At 42.4% G+C, this 19811-nt stretch overlaps 1 protein-coding gene across 2 annotated transcripts in view; it reads left to right on the top strand.

Annotated features, from left to right (window-relative positions):
* dennd1b (DENN/MADD domain containing 1B) overlaps window positions 1-19494 on the top strand; it is a 101952-nt gene extending 82458 nt beyond the window's left edge. For both annotated transcript variants that reach the window (XM_084548762.1, XM_084548761.1), the window contains 8 exons: window positions 1309-1399; window positions 2427-2467; window positions 3771-3806; window positions 4233-4289; window positions 5576-5665; window positions 13713-13798; window positions 14130-14352; window positions 14904-19494. In XM_084548762.1, coding sequence (XP_084404888.1) covers window positions 1309-1399; window positions 2427-2467; window positions 3771-3806; window positions 4233-4289; window positions 5576-5665; window positions 13713-13798; window positions 14130-14352; window positions 14904-15770 — 1491 coding nt within the window. In that variant the 3' untranslated portion in view covers window positions 15771-19494. The remainder of the gene's footprint in view (window positions 1-1308; window positions 1400-2426; window positions 2468-3770; window positions 3807-4232; window positions 4290-5575; window positions 5666-13712; window positions 13799-14129; window positions 14353-14903) is intronic.
* Window positions 19495-19811: the final 317 nt, after the last annotated feature.

The following is a 19811-nucleotide window of genomic DNA, read 5'->3' as shown; positions in this document are numbered from 1 at the left end:
TCATTAAAATGATCTAATGATGAGTTCCCAGCTCTTCTGACCAGAGGAGCGGGTGGCTAGTTAGCATGCCGTCCCCGAGGACACGCACCCCAGAACAACCTAGACGGTTGTTAGACTGTGGACACTGGGGTGTGAGTGGGATTGTTGCACTTTAAAAAAACAAAACAAAAAAAAAACGTAGCTGTCTACTTCTTTTGTATTTTAAAAGAATACCATTTGTTGTTGTAATAAAAAGCCAAAAGAAATGCATGAAAGGTAGGAGGTGTTGATTACTAATTAATGAACTCATCAAAAAAAAAAAAAAAACTGCTTTAAATGCAGATGCTTTATTTATATAATTATATACTAATTATTTCAAATTGTAAATGGTTACCTGCTTTGTCCTCTTACATTTAAACAACTTAACTGTTGAAAAGACTTAAATTTAAGGTTGAAAACAATAAATAAACATTTGCATTTGTGCATTTTGGCTGACTTTAAGTTTTATAAATGATTAAAAATGCCACATTGCATCTGCAGCACTGTTTTGCTTTGGAGCTTTTCACTCCGGAAACTTAGATTAACCAAGGTTCAGGCTAATGTCGCCCGGATTAACCGGATGATGTTTAAGTGTAAAGATTTGCTGACGTTATAAAGGATGGAGCAGGAAACTAATAACAACTTGGGGTCAATGTGGTTGGGTGTAGTTAATGGAAAACAGTGCACCATGTGTGTGACAGAGTGATCTTCATGTTCAGTATCTTAAAAATAAAATAAATATATTAAACAGGACACAATTAGTATAAACTGCTTGGGTCGAGGCATTAGAGCCCATATAATAGGCCAAAATAATGTAAAAAAGAAAAACTTTTGTTGAAGCTAATCTATGCTGTAAATTTGTTCTCTTAATCTCAAACTTTGATATATGTGTTTCTGTTCACTAATGCTTGCGTAATACGTTTACGTACATTTGCGATACCGCGCAAATGTGTAGCTGTCTCGGCTGTTAGTCCATATTTATGAGATGGAGTTTTATGCGCTCCATGTTACAAAGGGAGGAAATGAAACTTCCTCATGTCTCAGACAGTGTGCAGCATGAAGTCTGCTGCTCTAATCCCTCACCTGCTCCACATTACCAAATCCCTATTACCTGCAGCCCACCTAATCTTGGGATGTAGTTTCCGTCAGGTAGGATTAATAACACCCCTCCGTGGCTGGAGTGTTTGAATTTGTGTGTGTACTTGTGAGTGTGTCCACATCACCCCCCACCTTCCTCCTCCCCCACCCTCCTCCCTTCTTTAATAAGCATGTTGTAATTTATGGTTGTAGTTCATCGACGGACGGCTGGCCAAATTGAACGCAGGCCGCGGCTTCAGCGACGTGTTTGAAGAAGAGATCACAGAGGGGGGTTTCTGTGGAAGTGAGTAGTGCTAGACTTGTCTATCAATTAGCTGCATTATATTTACTTTCCATATTTAACGCAACGCACTGAAGCTGCGATGGATGTGAAGAGAAAACGGAACCAGGAGAAAAGTTTTTGAAGCTCAATAAAACATAAGCCCCTCTCAAAACTGTTATTTACAAAACTAATAATATTAAAACATTAAAAAAGATTCATAATATTCTACTTACTGCAGTGATCTATAAGTTTTATAATATGTTAATTTCTGGTCTTTAACTACTCTTTGTCTCAGTTTGATGACTGCTGTAAAATGTCTTGAGCAAACAGCTGCAAGAGCATAAGGGGCTTTGAATATTAATGAACGCATGAACTTTAAATATATATATTTAAAATTATTCTTACGACCTAAAGTTGCTCTCAGCTGTTCTAAAATCTCTGCTTAAATTTGTTATTTTTTTATATATATATATTTTACTTACTTCATCACCGTTATTTGGTGCACAGATGTTTCTCGAAACAGAAGCAAAAGTCAAATGTGTATCTCTCTGAATGTGACAGAGGCAGAGTTTATTGTGAACCAGATATCCGAATGGTAAATGTGAAATAAAATCCTATTTACATGGCAACTAAAACAAGAGATTGCCTTCCAGTTGATGCAGCTAAATGTGCATCATATTATTGGGCTTATCAGCTCTGCTCCTCTGCAAACAATAGCAAAGCCTTGCTCCTACAGAGATATCACCACTATAAAGGGTCCACATTTCTGTCCTTTCTTTCCTATTTGAATTGGAATTGAAGAACAGGAGCAAAGTGCTATCATTCAGGACTCAAGGGACAAAAAACACATCATGTACACCTTTAAATTGACCTCACTACATGTCAGTCTGTACTGTTACTATATTTACCTGATTTAATGCAGGTTTTTTTTTTCTGCAAATGAGATTTTGTAATAATTATAGCTACCTCTGCTTTGTTAATGTTAACACCGGGCTGCTGAGTGTAAAATGATTAATTCATATTTCCTGTTTTCTGCACACCCCTTCAGGTAATTCAAGGTCTTACCAGCAATGGATGCACACTGTAAAGGTATTCACAGAATGTCCTGCACATCACACCTAGAAGCTTTTATCAATAGCTCTTTTTTATTTTTTTTTTATGTATCTCTCATTTTATTCCTGAGTTATTTTTAATTGAGAGCGTGATTGACACGACTCAGCGTTTGAAGTCCTGGCGTTGCCTCTGGAATGAAGGCGCCGCCTGAACGTACAGACCTCAGCTCGAGCGCAGTTCGGTGTGTGTGAAGCGGCGCGTGCAGCAGGACAGTGGAGACAGACAGGGAGGGAGACAGAAGTGATTTGACGTGACAAGACGTCCTCCGACATGACATGTTGATCTGGCAGCAAACACAGGCGTTACTCCGCTGAACCAACCCAAGAACATACGTCTCTCCCCTCCTTCATCTCTCTCTGCCTCTCTCCTCCTCTCCTTTTCTTCCCTTATCTATCTGTCTTTATCTCTCGCTCCCTCTTTTCATCTCTGTCACAGCCCCCCCCATCCCACCACCCCTCCATCTCTCCCTCTCTCTTTCACACTCACCGAGTATCTCTCCCTCACCCTCCCTCTCTCCCCACGCCGTCAGCTAAGGCTGAATTAGTTCTCTAGAGTGCTCTTCAAAGGTTTGTTAAAGTTCACATTTCCTGACTGACAGGGATCTATAAGAGAGGCCTTCACCTCGGCCCTTCTCCTCCTCTCCCTCTGCCAACTTCTGAAACGCTGTCTGCCATTTACTCTGTTTAGCCGTTTAGCCGCCGCTTTGTGCTTACACTAAAGACCAAACGGGGGAGAAAAAGAGTGAGACGCCAAAGGAGAGAAGCGGCAACTCGGAGTGAAAAGAAGAAAGGCTCAGAGAGATATTGGGCACCGTAATGTCAGTCTGCGGAGCTCAAAAGTATAAATCAATCACGTACGGTCCCTTCTATCACAGTTTCAGGCTGCTGCTAAATAAAAACCCTCCAGAGTGTTATGAATCACGCAGTTTATCATGACTCGGTGTCACCACTTTTTTTTACTGAAGTCGTATTACGATGCTGTTAGCGGTTGCAGGGGTTTGGTTTTGAAAATCATTCCTGCGTGTGTGTGTGTTGGGTTTCGTAGTATGAATACTGATCACGATTTGGGTAATAACACTGCACATCACAGAGAGGCAAATAACATAACTTCACCACTTGTTCTGCTCTACATGAGACATAACTCATGTGTTTTTTGTTAGATTTTCATTTCATTAATTACATTTCACTTAATGAAAGGAACATTTGTTTGAATGTGTGCATACTTGAAGAAAATGTCTGGCAGCCAGCCACTGACAAATAGTTTTCTGTGTCTGTTCCAGAGAGGTGGAGAACTCTTCAACATAGCTGTGATAAAGGTAATTTCAACTCGCATGCATGTTCCCTTCGATTTCACCGTTAACAAGGAATCTTAAATCTTGAAAACTCATCCAAGGAGACCTCAGATGACACTTAGCGGTTCTCTTTGGGGGAAACGAATCGAATTAATTTTAAAAACATGTCTATTGTAATTGGCCGTTGAGGTAATGGGAGCATTTTTCGTGACTGGAGGACGGTTGATGAGCGTCTGCATGTTGTTATGTGCTGTACAATAGGTGGTCAGGGTGCCCTTTCATGTTATCGCCTCCTGTTAGTGTGCGAGACTCTCTCATCCAGCCTTTTGTCTCCGTGTTTTTGCCACGGGGATCAAAGCATTTCTTGATGTTACATGAAACCAGAGCAGAATGTTAATGCAACATGTTTTGATTAGTAATCTGTGTGTGTGTGTTGTTTTCCCCTCCTAGGCCAAGGTTCATGCTAAGAGGGGCATTCGGGACATTAAGGGCAGGCTTAAAGCAAGGGTGAGTAGCATGGACCTTCACACCTCTCTGACACGAACACGCACGTATCTTCAGAGGCGTACAAACACGCACGTAATTCAGTTCTGAGGCCCGCAGACAGACACATGCCTCCCTCATAGAAACAGACAGGAAGCCTGCTTTACATGGAGTGTGTGATTCTGACGTAGGGGCCTTTTAATGACTGTTGAAGCCTGCTTAGCGCTTTGTTCAGGGCTGTACATTTTTAACCAGCGCCCCTCTGGCTATGGCCTGTCATGTCATCTGAGCCCGGGCCCTTCTTTCTCTTTTATTGTCTGCATATTTCATCAGTGCGCCTGTGATTTCCTCAAAGCTAATGTAACGAGGTGTATGTTTCCATAAGCCTGATGGATTTGATAAGGCAATAGCAGTTTGATCTGTCAGTGGGAAACTGAGGAGAGAGGGCACTGATCATGAACAAGAGGCGTATGCACCGCACCGCACCGCTCTGCACACACACACACTCACACACACACACAGACGGTGCAGGCAAACAGAGGTGCAGAAATCTATTTGATTTTGAAGTTAAACAGATTTCCTGTTCGTTCAGAGGAGAAATGAATTTATGATCGCCCAAAATCGGAAATCATTGCTGTTGCTGCTAGCCTTCGAAACAAGGACGCTAAAAGCACATATTGACGTAACGCTGGTCAGAGCTGGTTACCACGGTTGTTATTCTCTTAACTTGGCAGAAAGAAAAAAAAAGTGTTTTAAATGAGGTATTTATATGATCTTATTGTGAGAAATACATAAACCACCAAGACCCAACTTAACTGCCATGTTTCTGGCTCTGAGAACCAACCTGTTTGTTACTGTTCAAGATCTGCAGTTTTTATTCAAACAGGAGAAAGTGTTGAGACTATTTTGTGCCGCTGATTTTGTGTGTTAATAGTGTTTTTTACTGCTGCAAAAGACTCAGATAAACTGCACTGATGCTCATTTTAAGGATGCAAACTGTAACTGTGTGGCTCTCTTTTTAAACCAGTTTAACGATGAAGCTCTGTCTATCATCATCAGTCTTACCTCAATTAATAACTGTTAGTTTAAGGACAAAATATGCCCGTAATTAAATTTTATTCATAGATTGCAGTAAAGTGGACAGAGGGCTCAATTAATTGCTTCATCTTAGAAATCTCTCTTTTATTTGAAGTATCTTTGACGTTATTGTACATGTTTATGTTGAAACTCCAGAATAATACGGACGTGTTTTAGTCAGGATCGGTCATTTGTAACACTCTTAAGATTTATTATTCATCTTTCTCTCTCAGGAAGAAGAGGAAGAGGGGATGCCGGTGTGTGCAGGGTCTCCCACCAGCACCAAGAGCCTGTCTCCAAGGAGACTGCAGAAGATGAGAGTGGTATGGTACACACACACACACACACACACACACACACACACACACACACACACACACACACACACAGATGCACATCAGTAAATGAGTTAACTACGTCCACACTGGCTGATCATACCAGAGCTCAGTTTTCACTTGACCGACGTGGATTCATTCTTCTACTTCTGTGCTCTTTTTTTTTTTTTTTTATTTCCTGTCCACTTCCTTCTCTTCTCCCGTCCCCAGATAATTCTTTTTTCTCTCTCTCTCCATCCTTCTCCTCTTTCCCCCTTTCCTCCTCCACCTCTATTCCTCTCTTCTAACAGCTCTGGGAAGTACAGTAGTTTGTCAGGGTGCCAACTGTAATGATAAGCATTTTTCTTTTCCTTTTTTCTTTTCTCTCTTCCTTTCTTTCAACACACTCATGTTGTACATTCAGTGTTTTCCTCTGAACAGCGCGGACAGTCGAGGCAACTCATCTGCTGGTCAGCATTTCCTCTGAAGAATTTGCTTGTGCGCCATAAGTGGGTAGCACGTTGTTTTCTTTGTTGCGTGCGGAGCTGGCGTGTGATGTGCACGCTCGAGGAATACACGTTCATCAGTAAACATATGAGGAGAGTTGAAATGTTTTTTTAATTAGACGACACACCGTAGCGTAGTGTAAAAAGAAAAATATCAGCACATATATTTCTTTTCTTTTTTGTAGGAAGTTTAGTTCCATGCTATTAGATTTGCACACTTCTGTGGTGAGCACATGCACATAGCCTCAGGGATTGTAGTTATATCTTCCACCTCATATCTATACCTCTGTAGTCCCAGCTGGAGCTTTTCCAACTCTTATAGCGAAATGAATATATGGTGGACTCTCCGCTCTGCTTTAAAAACACACATACACCAAAGAAAAAAACATGCCAGCATGCACACACTGACATTTTGGTCACAGTCATGTAAGAGTGTGATTAGGAGAGGTTGTGCTGTCTCTAATTAGTGTTGTGTTTCCTGTGTGTGTGTGTGTGTGTGTGTGATGAGGCTGGAAAGTCTTAGCGCAGAGGAAGGTGTGACGGCCGGGAGAGGAGAGGAACGGCAATTAGGGCTTTTCTAAAGGCTCCTCGGACACCCTCCCCCCAAAGCCGCACACACACACACACACACACACACAGACGGGCCAGTGAGCGCACACTCCCAGATTAACAGTTAACATGCAGTAGATGTGTGCACGCACCCACAAACACGCACCATATATGGGATATACACACACACACACACCACACACACACACACGCTCGCAGCTCTGTTCATGCCATTGAGGCCTGCTCATTGCCACAGTAACGGGTCCCTGGAGACCACTGGAGGAGGGACACGCACGACACGGGACGGCATGTCCCACAGCACTGCTTTTGTGTTTGTGTTTATATACACTCTATCAGCTTCTCTTTAGCCTTACACAATGCCCCCCCCACCCCCCACACATCACCCCCCCATTCATCTCTTTTAGATTGCTCATAGTTTGAGGCTTATCAGTATATTACCCTAACCCATACGAATTAAAACCCTACGCAGACCCTCCTCGCTTCCAAAGTTTGATCACTCCAGATTCTTTTCTTTTCTGTCAGCTGAAACTAAAACTGAAAATTCAGAAGCAAGAGAAAGTCTTGATAATTTATGGCCTGTCAGAGAGCAGCAACCCCCTGAAAGACTGAAACTCTTCAAAACATTTGTGGGGGAAATTGTAAAAGCCTGGAATATTGTGGTGGGTTTTCACGTCAACTTCCTAACGTTTTCTTTTTCTCAAATTAGGACACATTACTCACAAACTCACAAAATAATAATTCTCACAAAAAAAAAAAAACAAAAAAAAAAACACGTGTCCTCGTTTTTAAAATACCACTGGAAAAATAATTTTGGCGAGTACATAATGAACTGAAGGCTCCTTCTAGGTCTTTTGTGAAGCAGCTACTCCCTACGCTGGCGTTTTATTTACTTTCACCTGTTTATTTCATGCCATATTTACATCTCAGCTGGAGAAAAACAAGCCCATTGTTCTTACTCTCATTGTGTCTCTCCTCTTTCTATCTCTCTGTGTGTGTGTGTTTATTTTTTTTCCTGAGCCTGCTTCCTATGAAATGTTGATAGTGTTGTTCTGCCCACAACTGTCTTGACCAGGTGTTCCTTGCACGAGAAATTGATCTCAGTGGGACTAACCAGGTTAAATAAAGGTTAAAGAAGAAGAAAAATGTACAGAAGGCGCCTTTATCTACATAACTACCCTACTCCTCATGCCCCACACAGACTCTTATTGCTTGACCTATTCTTAACTTATCATTTTTAAAAACGTCCGTACCATCCACACGTATGTGACCTTGTTATGACAGTCGTGAATTTTCAGTGTTAAAAATATTATTCACCTACCATAAGAAATCTCTTGAACTGACATTGCTCCACATTTATATCAGTAAGGGTGGAATACATATTCACACTCTCAGTATGTGGCAGTAAAATCCAACACAGCAACTGCAAAGAAAAAAACAGCTTTCAGCTTTAAAATCAATCATGTCCACCGTGACTAATGGGATTTGCTGTGGACAGTTAGTTAGTTAACTCAATTGTTAAAAGAATCTGGTCAGTAAATAATGAAATAAAGAGTTTTTAGGTGACATGTTCATTTATCGGAGCAGCAATTCTGCGCTGTTTAGTTTATTGACCAACAAGTGGAATCGGCAGCGACCCGCACTCCACATCTCTAACAAACCAACAAAGCTTCGTTCAGCTTCGTCATCAGAAGCTAAAAGAAAAAAAAAATATGTGGCATTCTCAGTGATGCTTTTCCACCATTTGTCTTTTTTTCTTTTTTAATTTTCTCAATTATATTTTTCTCTGCAGACACCTCTATGTCTGTCCCTGAAATGAAAAGAACGATCCTGACGAAGCTCCTTTAATTAATCACAGCAAAAATAATCAGAGTTCTGAAATTCATACCGTATTTGATCAGCCAACACATGTAGCAAAGTGGAAGTGCTGCTGTCACATGCATTTATTTATTTTTTTTTTTTATTTTTTTTTTATGCAGCCGTATCCGGCTATGTGGGTGATTTGTAGAGTTTGGTGAGCGCGTTGATTGAGAATGTAGGAGTAATCCAGTCGTTCGACAAAAACAAGACTGAATTGGACTTCTGACTTTTTGTCTGATACAACAAACCTTTGTTTGGGTCCTGTATGTATTTTTTATTTTTGTTTGTGTGCTTGTGCCAGATTCAGTTTAATATTTTTACATATTCGTTGTGTTTTTTTGCGGCACTGTGAGCATCTGCAGGTAGAAACGGGTGTCTGTACCTCGGCCCTTTAATACATGAAGGTGTATTTGAGGGCGTGCGCTCGATGTGCACAAACACGCATGCATTTTGCAGTTTGCCTCAGGTAGGAGGCAACAGAATGACAGCTGTTAAGAGCACAGAGGAGAGCAGAGGTTGGGACAGTGTTATGGACAATGACAGCCAGCAGGCTTGTGGCCGGGCTCACCCTCAGGCTCTGGACTCTTCACCTGGTGAGGCGGGAGAGGTGCCAGCCAGGAAAACAGCTCAGGGTTGAGGCGAGGGGGGGGGGGGGGGGGGGGGTGGGGGCGAGCAGGGAACTAACACAGATATAAAACAGAAGAACAAAGTCACACAGATACTTAAGTGTGTAAAAGCGATCATGTGTGTGAGTGTGTGTTTGTATGTGCTCCATCAGTGGGTGTGTGACAGTTTGTGTGTTCATGGCCGGTGGACACATATGTGCACTGCACACATGACTTGTGAAGTGTATTGCATTGAGAGAAATGCACATTAGCGTGGTGGCAATTTCAGGATGAAGGACTTCTCCGAAACATCCTCACACTGATGTGTAATTGAACCCGGAAGTGTTGATTGTTAATAAATTACATAGATATTGTGAGTATGTTATATTCATAATTATATTTATAGTTGAAAATGCTTTAATTGGGACAGAAAACTATATTTTTTTGCATAAAGGTAAAAGCTAATTAATGTTATTTAATATATAATGAAGATAACAGAGCAAATAGAGTGTTTTTGTCATAACTCATAATTTGTGGGAAATGCTCAGTTCTGCTCATAATGTTCACTGTTAGATGAATATTGTGGATCAATGTTGAATAGTTAGGATGCATCACAGGCTGCTTTAAATACAGTGGCTGTGTGTCCATAGCTGTGTGTATGTTTTCATGGTTATTTGTATGTATTTGTAGTCGCCTCTCCGCTTACTCTCTCCCCTCTTCAGAGACCCACCGGCTCCCTCGCTGAAACCAAAGTGCCATCTCCTGGCAGCTTTAAAGTACTGCACTGCGCCCATTCACAGAAAGACACCTGGTGATTTTACTGGATAAGTTTGGTTTGGTCTGACAGAACGAGCAAAAATGCGCATTCTGCGTCTTTTTATATGGCTCCTGTTTTAAGCGAAAAAGGAAGCGGGCTTTCAGCAACCGCCAGTTGGACAGAGGAGCAGTGGATCTCTCCTCAAACATTTTTTTTTTTATACACCCCCCCTCCTCCTTTCGAGTCAGCGGCTCTTAAACAGGCAGACACAGACTTGGCCGTACTTCTGCGAAAGCTCTGCTTCTCCCCAAGGTTTGTTTGCATTTTACCGGAATCTCTTTGCATACACTGCCAAGCTGTGAGATCAGTGCCCACTCAGAAATACCCTATGAAATGTATAATGTAAGACCAGCTATTAAAGTCCACTAGCGTTTGGCCCTGTCACAGAGAGGCATAGTTGTTCCGCATAACTGGTCATGCAGAGAAGGAAGACTAGAGGAGGGGAAAGTTTGTTTCTCCAAACGCGGCTATTAAAACGGACGGTGATGACTATTTTCCCCTCATAACCGCAGAAATGAAATATAACTTGTTAAATCAAATCTGAAAAGGTTTTTTTTTCTTAGATATATTTCATGCTTTTGGTTACTTGGTTAGGGTGTAAAGTAAAGCTGAGTCATACCCTTATTTTCCCACAATCCACGATAGTAGATCTTTCCCGTGTGTTGGTTTTTCACATGCGAAGCCTAAACAGGAGGGCGACAGGTTTCTTTTACTACTTTAGCCGGCTCCTAGAGGACACAAATCAAAGTAATATAATCATGAAGTAATTTAAATGCGTCCCTTCGTTTGCTTTGCAAGAGAATTTATGGAGTCAAGTCCTTTTCCTTATTTAATAAACTAAACACACGGCTGCTCTACATATTCAGAGACCCTGGATTGAGTTAGTCTGAAATAACCTGACTGTTTTTATTATTTTCATGACTCCTGCTTCCTCCCGACTCTCTCACTCTCTGTTCGGTCTCACTTGTGGCGACGTGGTGAAGAGGAAGGAACTGAGAGCCAGACAGACAGAAACGGTGACATCTGCCTCTGACAGCAGAGTGATGGAGGGAGAAAATGAGAGACGGGGAGTCATGGAGCGAGAATCACTTTTTCATTTTCACCTTTCAGCTTCCCATTAGCCGACAGCGAGAAGCTAATGAAGGAGCAGTATGATAATCTGTTGTTCTCCTATTTCATGCTTTCCACTGTCCTGTCAGGCCTGGGGAGATACCGGATGGTGACAGAGCTGTCACGGCTTTAACAGGAGGCCTGTTTGCACCGGTTGAGAATATCTCATTGTGAACGTCTCTATATCTTTTGTTGTTGTTTACTCTGACGTGCACTCTGTCTAATTTTAGATCTCAGATTTAACTGCTGTTGTAGCTTCTGACAGCTCAATAACAAGCAGTAATATTTTAATAATAACAGACAAAAGTGTACGTTGTATCTCACATTACCAGCGGAATGAATGCAATATGTTCGCCTTTAAAAAGAAAGTGTGATAAACCAACTCCTGCGCCAAATTTGGCGCTTCTATCGTAAAATGCTTGGTTGTTGTAAATAGTTTAATCTTAACTGTTGCGCTAAAAGGTCACAGCGAAGAGAGCGAATGACAAATTGATAAAGCTGTGAAGTGAAGTACCATCCATTTACTGCTCCCTGTGGAACTTCCTTTTGGGTAGACGGCACCAAAGCTGTAACTGAGATCAGAGGGCCACGCTTCATGACCTGTGTCTGGTTGTGTTTGGGTTCACCTTGCTTTAATAAACACCTAGACGCAGAGAGAGGCCCTGCCTTCCCTTAACACAGCCCCGCCGCACAAATGAACGGTCTAAATAACTGCACGTGCCGTGAACATGCAGCACATGTGCTTTTACTGTTTGTATGTGAGCATTCTGTCCAAAGTCGACCCTCTTCAAGTGTCTCACAGGTGCATCTCCGCTCAGCCGGCCCGCTCTGGCTGGCTGGCACGTCGGCCTGGCCCCAGATTTACTGCCCTGACACAGGAATCCATTAAAGGCTGTTTAGGGATCCCAGGCCTGAGCCCCTCTGAAATCTCTTTCATTATAGCTCCAAGCTACCATGCAAGGGGAGCGGCTCGGCCAATCAGCAGTGCCACCACATGTGTTCATGTTTAGCCCGATGGCTGAGAGACTTAAGTGGCTACTGCACACATCTCCTTCGCTGACTTTTATGGAGAAAATGGCACTTTAACTCTTTGTGTTTTTCTTTTTTTTTTTTTTTGTTTTGTAATAGGGTGCGTATGTGACTGAGTGTGTGTGTGTGTATACCGAGTGTGTGTGTGTGTGTAAGTGTGCGTCTTCCGTGGCCGAACACAGGCCCTAAATGAGGCCAGGCCAGCCACACGTTACATTCCGCCTGTCTGGCTGGCACTGCGTCGGCTAATCAAGACCGGCTTGGTTCACGGTTCCAATACTGACCCCCTCCAACACGCCCACCCCCAACAAATACACACACACACACGTACACACACACCATTTCCATCATTCTTTGGGGCTTTGAGGAATCTTTCCTCACCTCTCTACATTTCCTTCCTTCCTTTTTTCATTCATTACTTTTCCTCGTTCTTTGCTCTTGTGTTCACCTTTGAGCCTCAGATTTTTCTTGCTACCAAAACCGCAATGCGAGATCACAACTCTCTTTACTTCTCAAAGGCCCCTCTTGCTCTGCGCTCACTTTTAGGGTTGTAAAGAATCTTTTTGTCTGCGTTGAGCTTTGATAATGTGGCTAACACGAGTTTACAGAGAAGCATGCACAAGCGTTTAAAAAATAAATAAATAAAAAACACAAGGAAAACATTGCGGTGCCAGCTAATGGTAACACACAGTGATTGTTAGCAGCGCTATCATATATACTGTACCCCATGTGTCCTTGTTTGTTTATAAAAAGACGCAGAGAGACTGAAGGACAATTAGAGCTGGTTCCAAAAATAGTCAGAGGAGGTGAGGAGCACAGTGTAAAAAGGTAAACGGGCAAAATGCAAAGAGTGTGAATTAGAAGATGAGAGATAGTGTTAACATCAGTGAACATGAACACATAGTGAGAGGAACATGTGCGTCGTAGTGGAAGGCATGTTAATAAGTGGCCTGGGGCAGATTTGTGCTCCCATGGGGAGAGTCCTGCCCTGCTCTGTAAAGCTTCTGTCTCTTCCTTAACCCGCCCATTAAACACGGTACACAGGTGGCTTATTAAACCCACTGTGTCAGACAACTCCAGTACACACTGATCATTCAGCAACACACACAGTGACAAATACAGTCACATGCACTGGTGCCATAGCGCAAATGATTAATATAGTTTCACTTATCTTAAGTCTCAAGTCTCTTGTAGTTCACATATAATGCTGAGTTTGATAAAATACTGCAGGGGATCTTAAAGATTTTTATCCCTAGACCCAAATTTGACAAATTTAGTCTCAACCCTTTGGGTTCAGGCTCATTAAAACGAGCTATTAGTCTCGTCTTATGGGGACCCACCAGACACAGACCTGCATCCTTTTTTCTGGTGAATCCCAAGTCGTAGTTTTATGAAAAGCTGTACCTCAGCAGAACCCCACATACCGTCTAGACTCATAGTTATCAGGAGTTTTATATTATTAAGCTGAGAAGCTGCGACCCCCTCGGGTCCACTTTCATTGTTTTATCGTGTTCCTCTTTTTGTCTAACTACATCCCCTGGCTTTGTTATTCTCATTAACAGCATAACTTTAACAAGTTTCCCATGAGCACGGACCCTCGAGATTTTGGCTACGGGCCCGACGATGATGAGCTGGACACTGCGAGCAAGTGAGTCACTGAAGCCATTTTTATTTTTGTTTTACATCTATATATACAGTATGTCAAGATGGAAGAAAGTCGATAGATTCAAGAGTTGATTGCATGCAGGAAAGTGCTTTTCCAAGCAGATTATCTTTTTTTTTTACTCATGATAATACTGCCCCCAAGTGGACACATTTACTAACAGCATAAGTCCATGGAAGGACTAGTCTGTAATTTATTTTACAGTAATACACAGTAAACATTAAATATTAAAAAATATATAAATAATTACATTTATCACATGTTCACACACACATATAAGGGTAATAATCCACTGCTGTCTCTTCTCAAAACACAGGATCTCCTCAGAGGACAGCGGGGACGTCCCTTCTTACACCGAGGACAGCGACGATTCCTCCTCCCTAGATCTGGACATGGACTCGTCCCGCTCTGGTCAGATGAACCTGTTGGAGGAAATCCTAGATTCTTTGAACACCACAACGTTGGAGCAAGGAAAACTCAGCGCTGCCAAGAGCCTGGACTTCTTCAGGTCCATGGAGGACTTAGACTACAAGGCCCCGGTATGAAAGACTCATTGTTAGATTTAATATAGACTGACAGTTGTCTAAAACTAAAACTAAATAAACTGAGACATTTGAATGTGTTGTATTATTTAATTTTACGTGATAGCATGGACCATAATAACGGAGAAATGTCTGCCAGGAATAATTGCCTTATTGATTTATGATGAACCAGTTATCTGAAGGAACTAAGAGGCTCAGAGCAGAGCAGGCTCATTTATTTAAAGTAACCTATACTTACTACTAACACTAACCTCTCTGACTTCATAGGGGTCAAGGGTCAACACCTGCTGTAGAATGAATAGTTTATGAACTCATCATAACCAATAAAGAACAAAGGCAACGTGCTCTTAAGGACCAGGGCTTTGATATGTTTCGCATGTTGACTTACAGCAACATGGACCAACTGTGCATGTGCCAGCCTCACTTAAAGGTGCAGGGCGCCGCTATTAAGATAGACAGGAAATACATTTTTTTTTTTTCTTTCACTTCGACTCAAGGCAGATATTTGTCTCTTGTTTTATAGCATTTCTTTGTTTCCTCTCTGCCAGACAAAGCCCACGTCTTCCGCTGAGTCCAAACCTCTAGACGAGAGGAGCTGTGGTGGAGGCGGGGATCAGAGCGGGTGGAACATGGGTCAGGATGACAGCGCCTTGCACGGAAAACACCTTCCGCCGTCCCCGCGCAGACAGCCCAACAAGAGCAGCATGAAGGCGTCAAAGAAATCTGCAGCAGTCCCCAGAGCGTCGACTGCTTCGTCCGCTGCTCTGGACACGGACACCTCCGGGTCCCACCGTCGTCAGCCCTCGCCCTCCAAGTCGCACCTCGACGTTCTGGCTGTGCGACAACCAGGAGACCGGCTCTCCTTCTCGCCCTCGCTGTCCAACAGAGTTACACACACGCCACCGTCTCCCTCTCGCACACACACCTACAGTTCTCCGGCACCCATTTCTCACCCAGATCGTTCTCCGGTACCGACGAGCCGGCCGCGGACCATCTCAGATCCTCAGGGCAGCTCCGAGCCGTCTGAGGCCCAGAACCAGACTTCCTCCACCGGTGTCCTGAGGAGGAAGGTGCTGTCCAAAGAGATGGTGAGGAACTACCAGGAAAAGAGTCTCCAGAGGCATGGCAGCAAGGGTCACCAGGACAGTCAGGGGAGCACGTCGAGGAACAGCCAGTCAGTTGTGCAGGTCCCGTGGGAGAAAGAGGTGCCCAAGGAGGGGCTCCTCGGGCTCGGCCTCTGTCTGGGTCAGGGTAATGGCTCGGGGGCGGCTGTGGTGCAGGATCAAGGCCTCCTGGAGGAGATTGAGTCCATGTGTTGCCTCGGCTCGGTCCTCCAAACCAGCCTGCAGCTCTCACAAGTTCACTGCAACAACAGTCACCACCAGGTCGAGGGCAAAGCTACAGACGAGTCCTAAGGGACGCCGGGGACTCTGTGTCAGCTCCAGCTCTCCTATTAGCGGTCTCAGAGCACATTTGACATTTTCTTTTATCTCGACGCTCACATGTGAGGAGACAGTAAAGAACAAACGTAACACAAACAAAAAGCCACAGACAGAGCAGGGAACAGACGAAAAGAGTTGATGCACTGCAGAATTCTCCTTCCCTCATCCATCACACCGTCTCTGAAATTAAAACCTTATTTAAAGCAAGTGAAGAAATGTTTTAATAAGTGTTACTGTAAAGTTCAATTTAAATTTAGAGAACCCTCAAACATCACAATTTGCATTAGAAACACATTTATTTGTTTAATTTTCTTTTTTTTTTTTTTAAGTGATCTTTATCCCGACCACAGAGGCCGTGGATTTATCTTAGATTAGATTTTTCGTGTCATTCCAGAAGGAGATTTTTGCAATGTGTTCTCAACTCGGTAAAGTATTTTCCTCGTAGTATCTTCGTACATTTTTTATCTCGCGCTGTGCTCTCAGCGCAGGACCGGATAAACAAGAAGCCGAGAGAACAGGCGACGATGCGGGAATCTAGAAAAGACTTTGCCAGGATTAAGAAGGGACGTCGTCTTTACATGTCCGTCTTTAACATTTCACATGATTGCACTTGTGGATGAACCAGTAATACTCAGTTACTATTATTATTATTATTATTACCTGGTACTAAAACCTTATGAGCAAAAAAAAAAGAAAAAAACAAACAGCAGACAGGAGTTTTTCCTTTGAAACTAATTCTAGTCGTAATGTTTTTATCACTAAGCCTTACACGGACAGGTGATTCGTTTTTTGATACTCTCTGGTGTCTTAATCTGTAGATGCCACAGCAGGTACTTTGTAATCCCAGTCACTGATAACAGTCAGACCTTATTTACAGCAGTAACTACTTCTTTCTTTGACAGGATGGTTAATATATATATATATATATATATATATATATATGTACGACGTGCTTTAAGCTGCTGTTTAAATTGCATTCCAGATGTGCATGTCTCCATCTTCTCTGGAAGAGACGCAAACGTTTAAACAGAAAAGGCCAGCGTCTCCTTTTCTTTCTCTCCCTTTTCCACCGTCCACCGCTCATCTCCTCACGATGTCTCACGTAATTCTCTGCCTTTTAGTGCTCTCTAACTCTCACTCTGGACCTTAAACAAAAACAAAAACACAATCAGGGCCGGTTGTTGCCCGAGCTTATGATGTTTTTTTTGGCGTGGAGGTGGAAAAAGGTGAACTTTAAAGGATGTCGGCTGGCAGTGAGACCAAAACTAACAATGCTTTGATCCCGTTAATCCAGCTCTCTGCGGCACGGTCAGAAAGATTTAGTTTGTTAAAATGGGGCTTGAACATCTCAGTAGATGCTGTCATTGTTGCCGTATAGTTTCTGCTGCGTATTAGATGACTTCATTGTCGGGGAAATCATTGCTAGTTTTGGTATTTTCTCAGGATTTGTTAAGAAAAAACCTGAAGCGACTCTTTATTCTCTCTCTCTCTCTATGTCTTTGTCTGTCTCTCATGATTAACTGTAATCTCTGTCCGTCGAGGTTGGAGTCCCACACTGTGACGTCATGCAGTGGTTGATGATTGTACTGTAATGAAGCAATATAGTTCTCCTCAGAGTAGCTACGCGGATGTAATGTGCACACAAAAAAAAAAAAAGACTTCTATAACAGACTCTCCCGTGGAGAGAAACGTCCAGAGATCGCGGCTTCCCATCATTCTCTGCGTCGCCGCAAAAACCCAGAGGACAGGGCCGAACGTTTTCATGTGCTTGTGTTGGGATTATTACATTTATGGTTCGTTGTTCGTGTGATTTACGCCAGACGCCAGTCGGTGTGGCAGTTTAATAGCGGCCATTTCTCCACTTTTTGAGTGCTGCTCTGCGTTAACGATTTGCTCATAAAGTCTTTGGCATGCGTCTAAAAGACCAAGAATCGGTCCTAGTGATTCCAAAAAAGCAAACAGGCTCCAGAACAATCTCTGCGCTGGCCTGAGTCATTGTAAACAAAAAAAAACAAACATATATATATGTACTATGCAAATATTTAAAATCCTAACACAGGCCAGTTTTCTTAAAGAGTAATTCTATTACATTTCATGAGTAAACTCAGTGGAAAGATTATTTTCTAACGGGAAAAGAAGCCGTGTCCTAAATGATCAAAGATGTTAAAGATGTACGGCGTGCCTTAAAAGAGTAAGAGTACCACCCAGTATGATCACAACAAGGTACAGTATTATAGAAAAGGAGGAGTATGCAACGTGTTCTCAGGCCACTGCACATCACAGGAAGGAACACTGAATATTTAGGTATTTAATGCGCCGAACAGAAATCAAAGCCCCGCTCGGACCTGAGACCTGATCTGACCTCGGGCTCTTTTTTTCTTCTTCTGCTGTTTCCAGCTGGAAGTTACTCAGTGTTTTTTTTCTCTCTCTGCTGCGGCTGGTCGGTGGGTAATCTTCCTGCTCTGGAGTGGATCTCTGAATTAATTATTAGCTGTTTTAGGTGCTTTCCTTGATTGTACTGTTAGGTGATTGCTCGTATAGTTATTTTTCAGTTTTTTTATTTTTTAAAAGAACACTTACTCTGAGCTGAGTGTACGTAGAAAAAAAAAATAACTTCTCAGAGGATTTTTCTCTAGTTGATTTCATATTAACGACAAATTATTTTCGACTGAATAGACGTGTATTTTTGCTGGCTTGAGTATATTTTACATGGATAATATATGATCGGTGTTGTACGTTGTAAAAAGAGAAAAGAAATGATGACACCTAAATATTTGAATGTTTTAGATTTTATTTTTTGGAGGGGCCAAATAACAAAAAAAAAAAAGAAAGAAAAAAAAAAGAAAAAGAAGAATATTATAATAATAACATACGTCCCGTGTAGCCTTTCATTTGACGACGTCTAATCAAAAAGCAGCAGACTCTGCTTTGCTTGTACGTGGTGCAAACGCTGACTGTCGTATCCGCATGTACGTACCTGTCTGTGCTATGATTTGTTTTGTTTTGTTATAACAGATGTTGGTATTAATATTATTTCAGTATTTAGCACTTCCATCTAACTTGGTGGAGATTAACATCAGGTCTTTGCTCACTCTGCCGCGGCGGTGAGTTCAGCGTCTAGAGGAAAGGTTACTAGCTACTGTAAATCTAAGCACGAGAGGAGGGCGAGAGGAGAAATACTTGAGGATTATTTGAAAAGCTTTAGCAACTCTGGTCCCTTTTACACTAACGGTGGTGTACGGCAAATTATCGGGTTTCAATGTCTGCGGGCTTGATGCAGCTCTGCTAACGACTGTAAAGAAAAACATTAAGCATTTAAAGCGTCAGAGTGAGCGGGAGGTGACTGAGTATGTAGCAAAAGCACCGGTTCAGTTTAACAGACCCCCCCCTCTCCCCTCAAAAAATAAATAAATAAATAAATAAATCTTCATTTTCAGTGTGGTGACGGGTCCACTGAGTGTTACAGGTCGGCATTCTTTATTCAGTCTCTTGTTCGGGTATTGTAACGATGATTAACTCCGGTATGCATCTACTAATTGTTTCTGATACTGTGCACACTTGCATGTTCTCGTTACAGAGGAAACAAACAACTGTCTTAAACAGCTGAGGTCAATCTGATGTGCTATTGATGAGTAACTCGGTACAAATGCACACAATGTATGCACTGTGAACTGAAAATAAATTATACTGTTTCATGCTTCTGCATCCCTGGACTCCTATCGCACACAAAAACAAAATCTGCACTGACACGGACTGGGATGGGATTGTGTCGGTGATTTCGCTGACTGATTAATGGTCCTGATGGTACGTGGTGTGTTTACAGTCTAAACTCAACGGCAGACCGGGACATGCAGGCGTGAGGCCCCAGACGTCCCAGGATCATGGTGTATTATTTCCTTTTCTGTAGATTCTCAGTCTTCCAGGTCGTGTTATGTATAAAAAACTGTGGCAGCTGGACTTGTTTCAGGTTTCTTTATCCTCCAAGAAGCTTCTTCAGTTCCGAATGACTTTTTA

Source organism: Chelon labrosus (genome assembly GCF_963514085.1).
Source record: "Chelon labrosus genome assembly, chromosome: 7".
Lineage (NCBI taxonomy): Eukaryota > Metazoa > Chordata > Actinopteri > Mugiliformes > Mugilidae > Chelon > Chelon labrosus.
The sequence above is the reverse complement of the archived record's forward strand: the minus strand, read 5'-3'. Positions and strand labels throughout refer to the sequence as shown.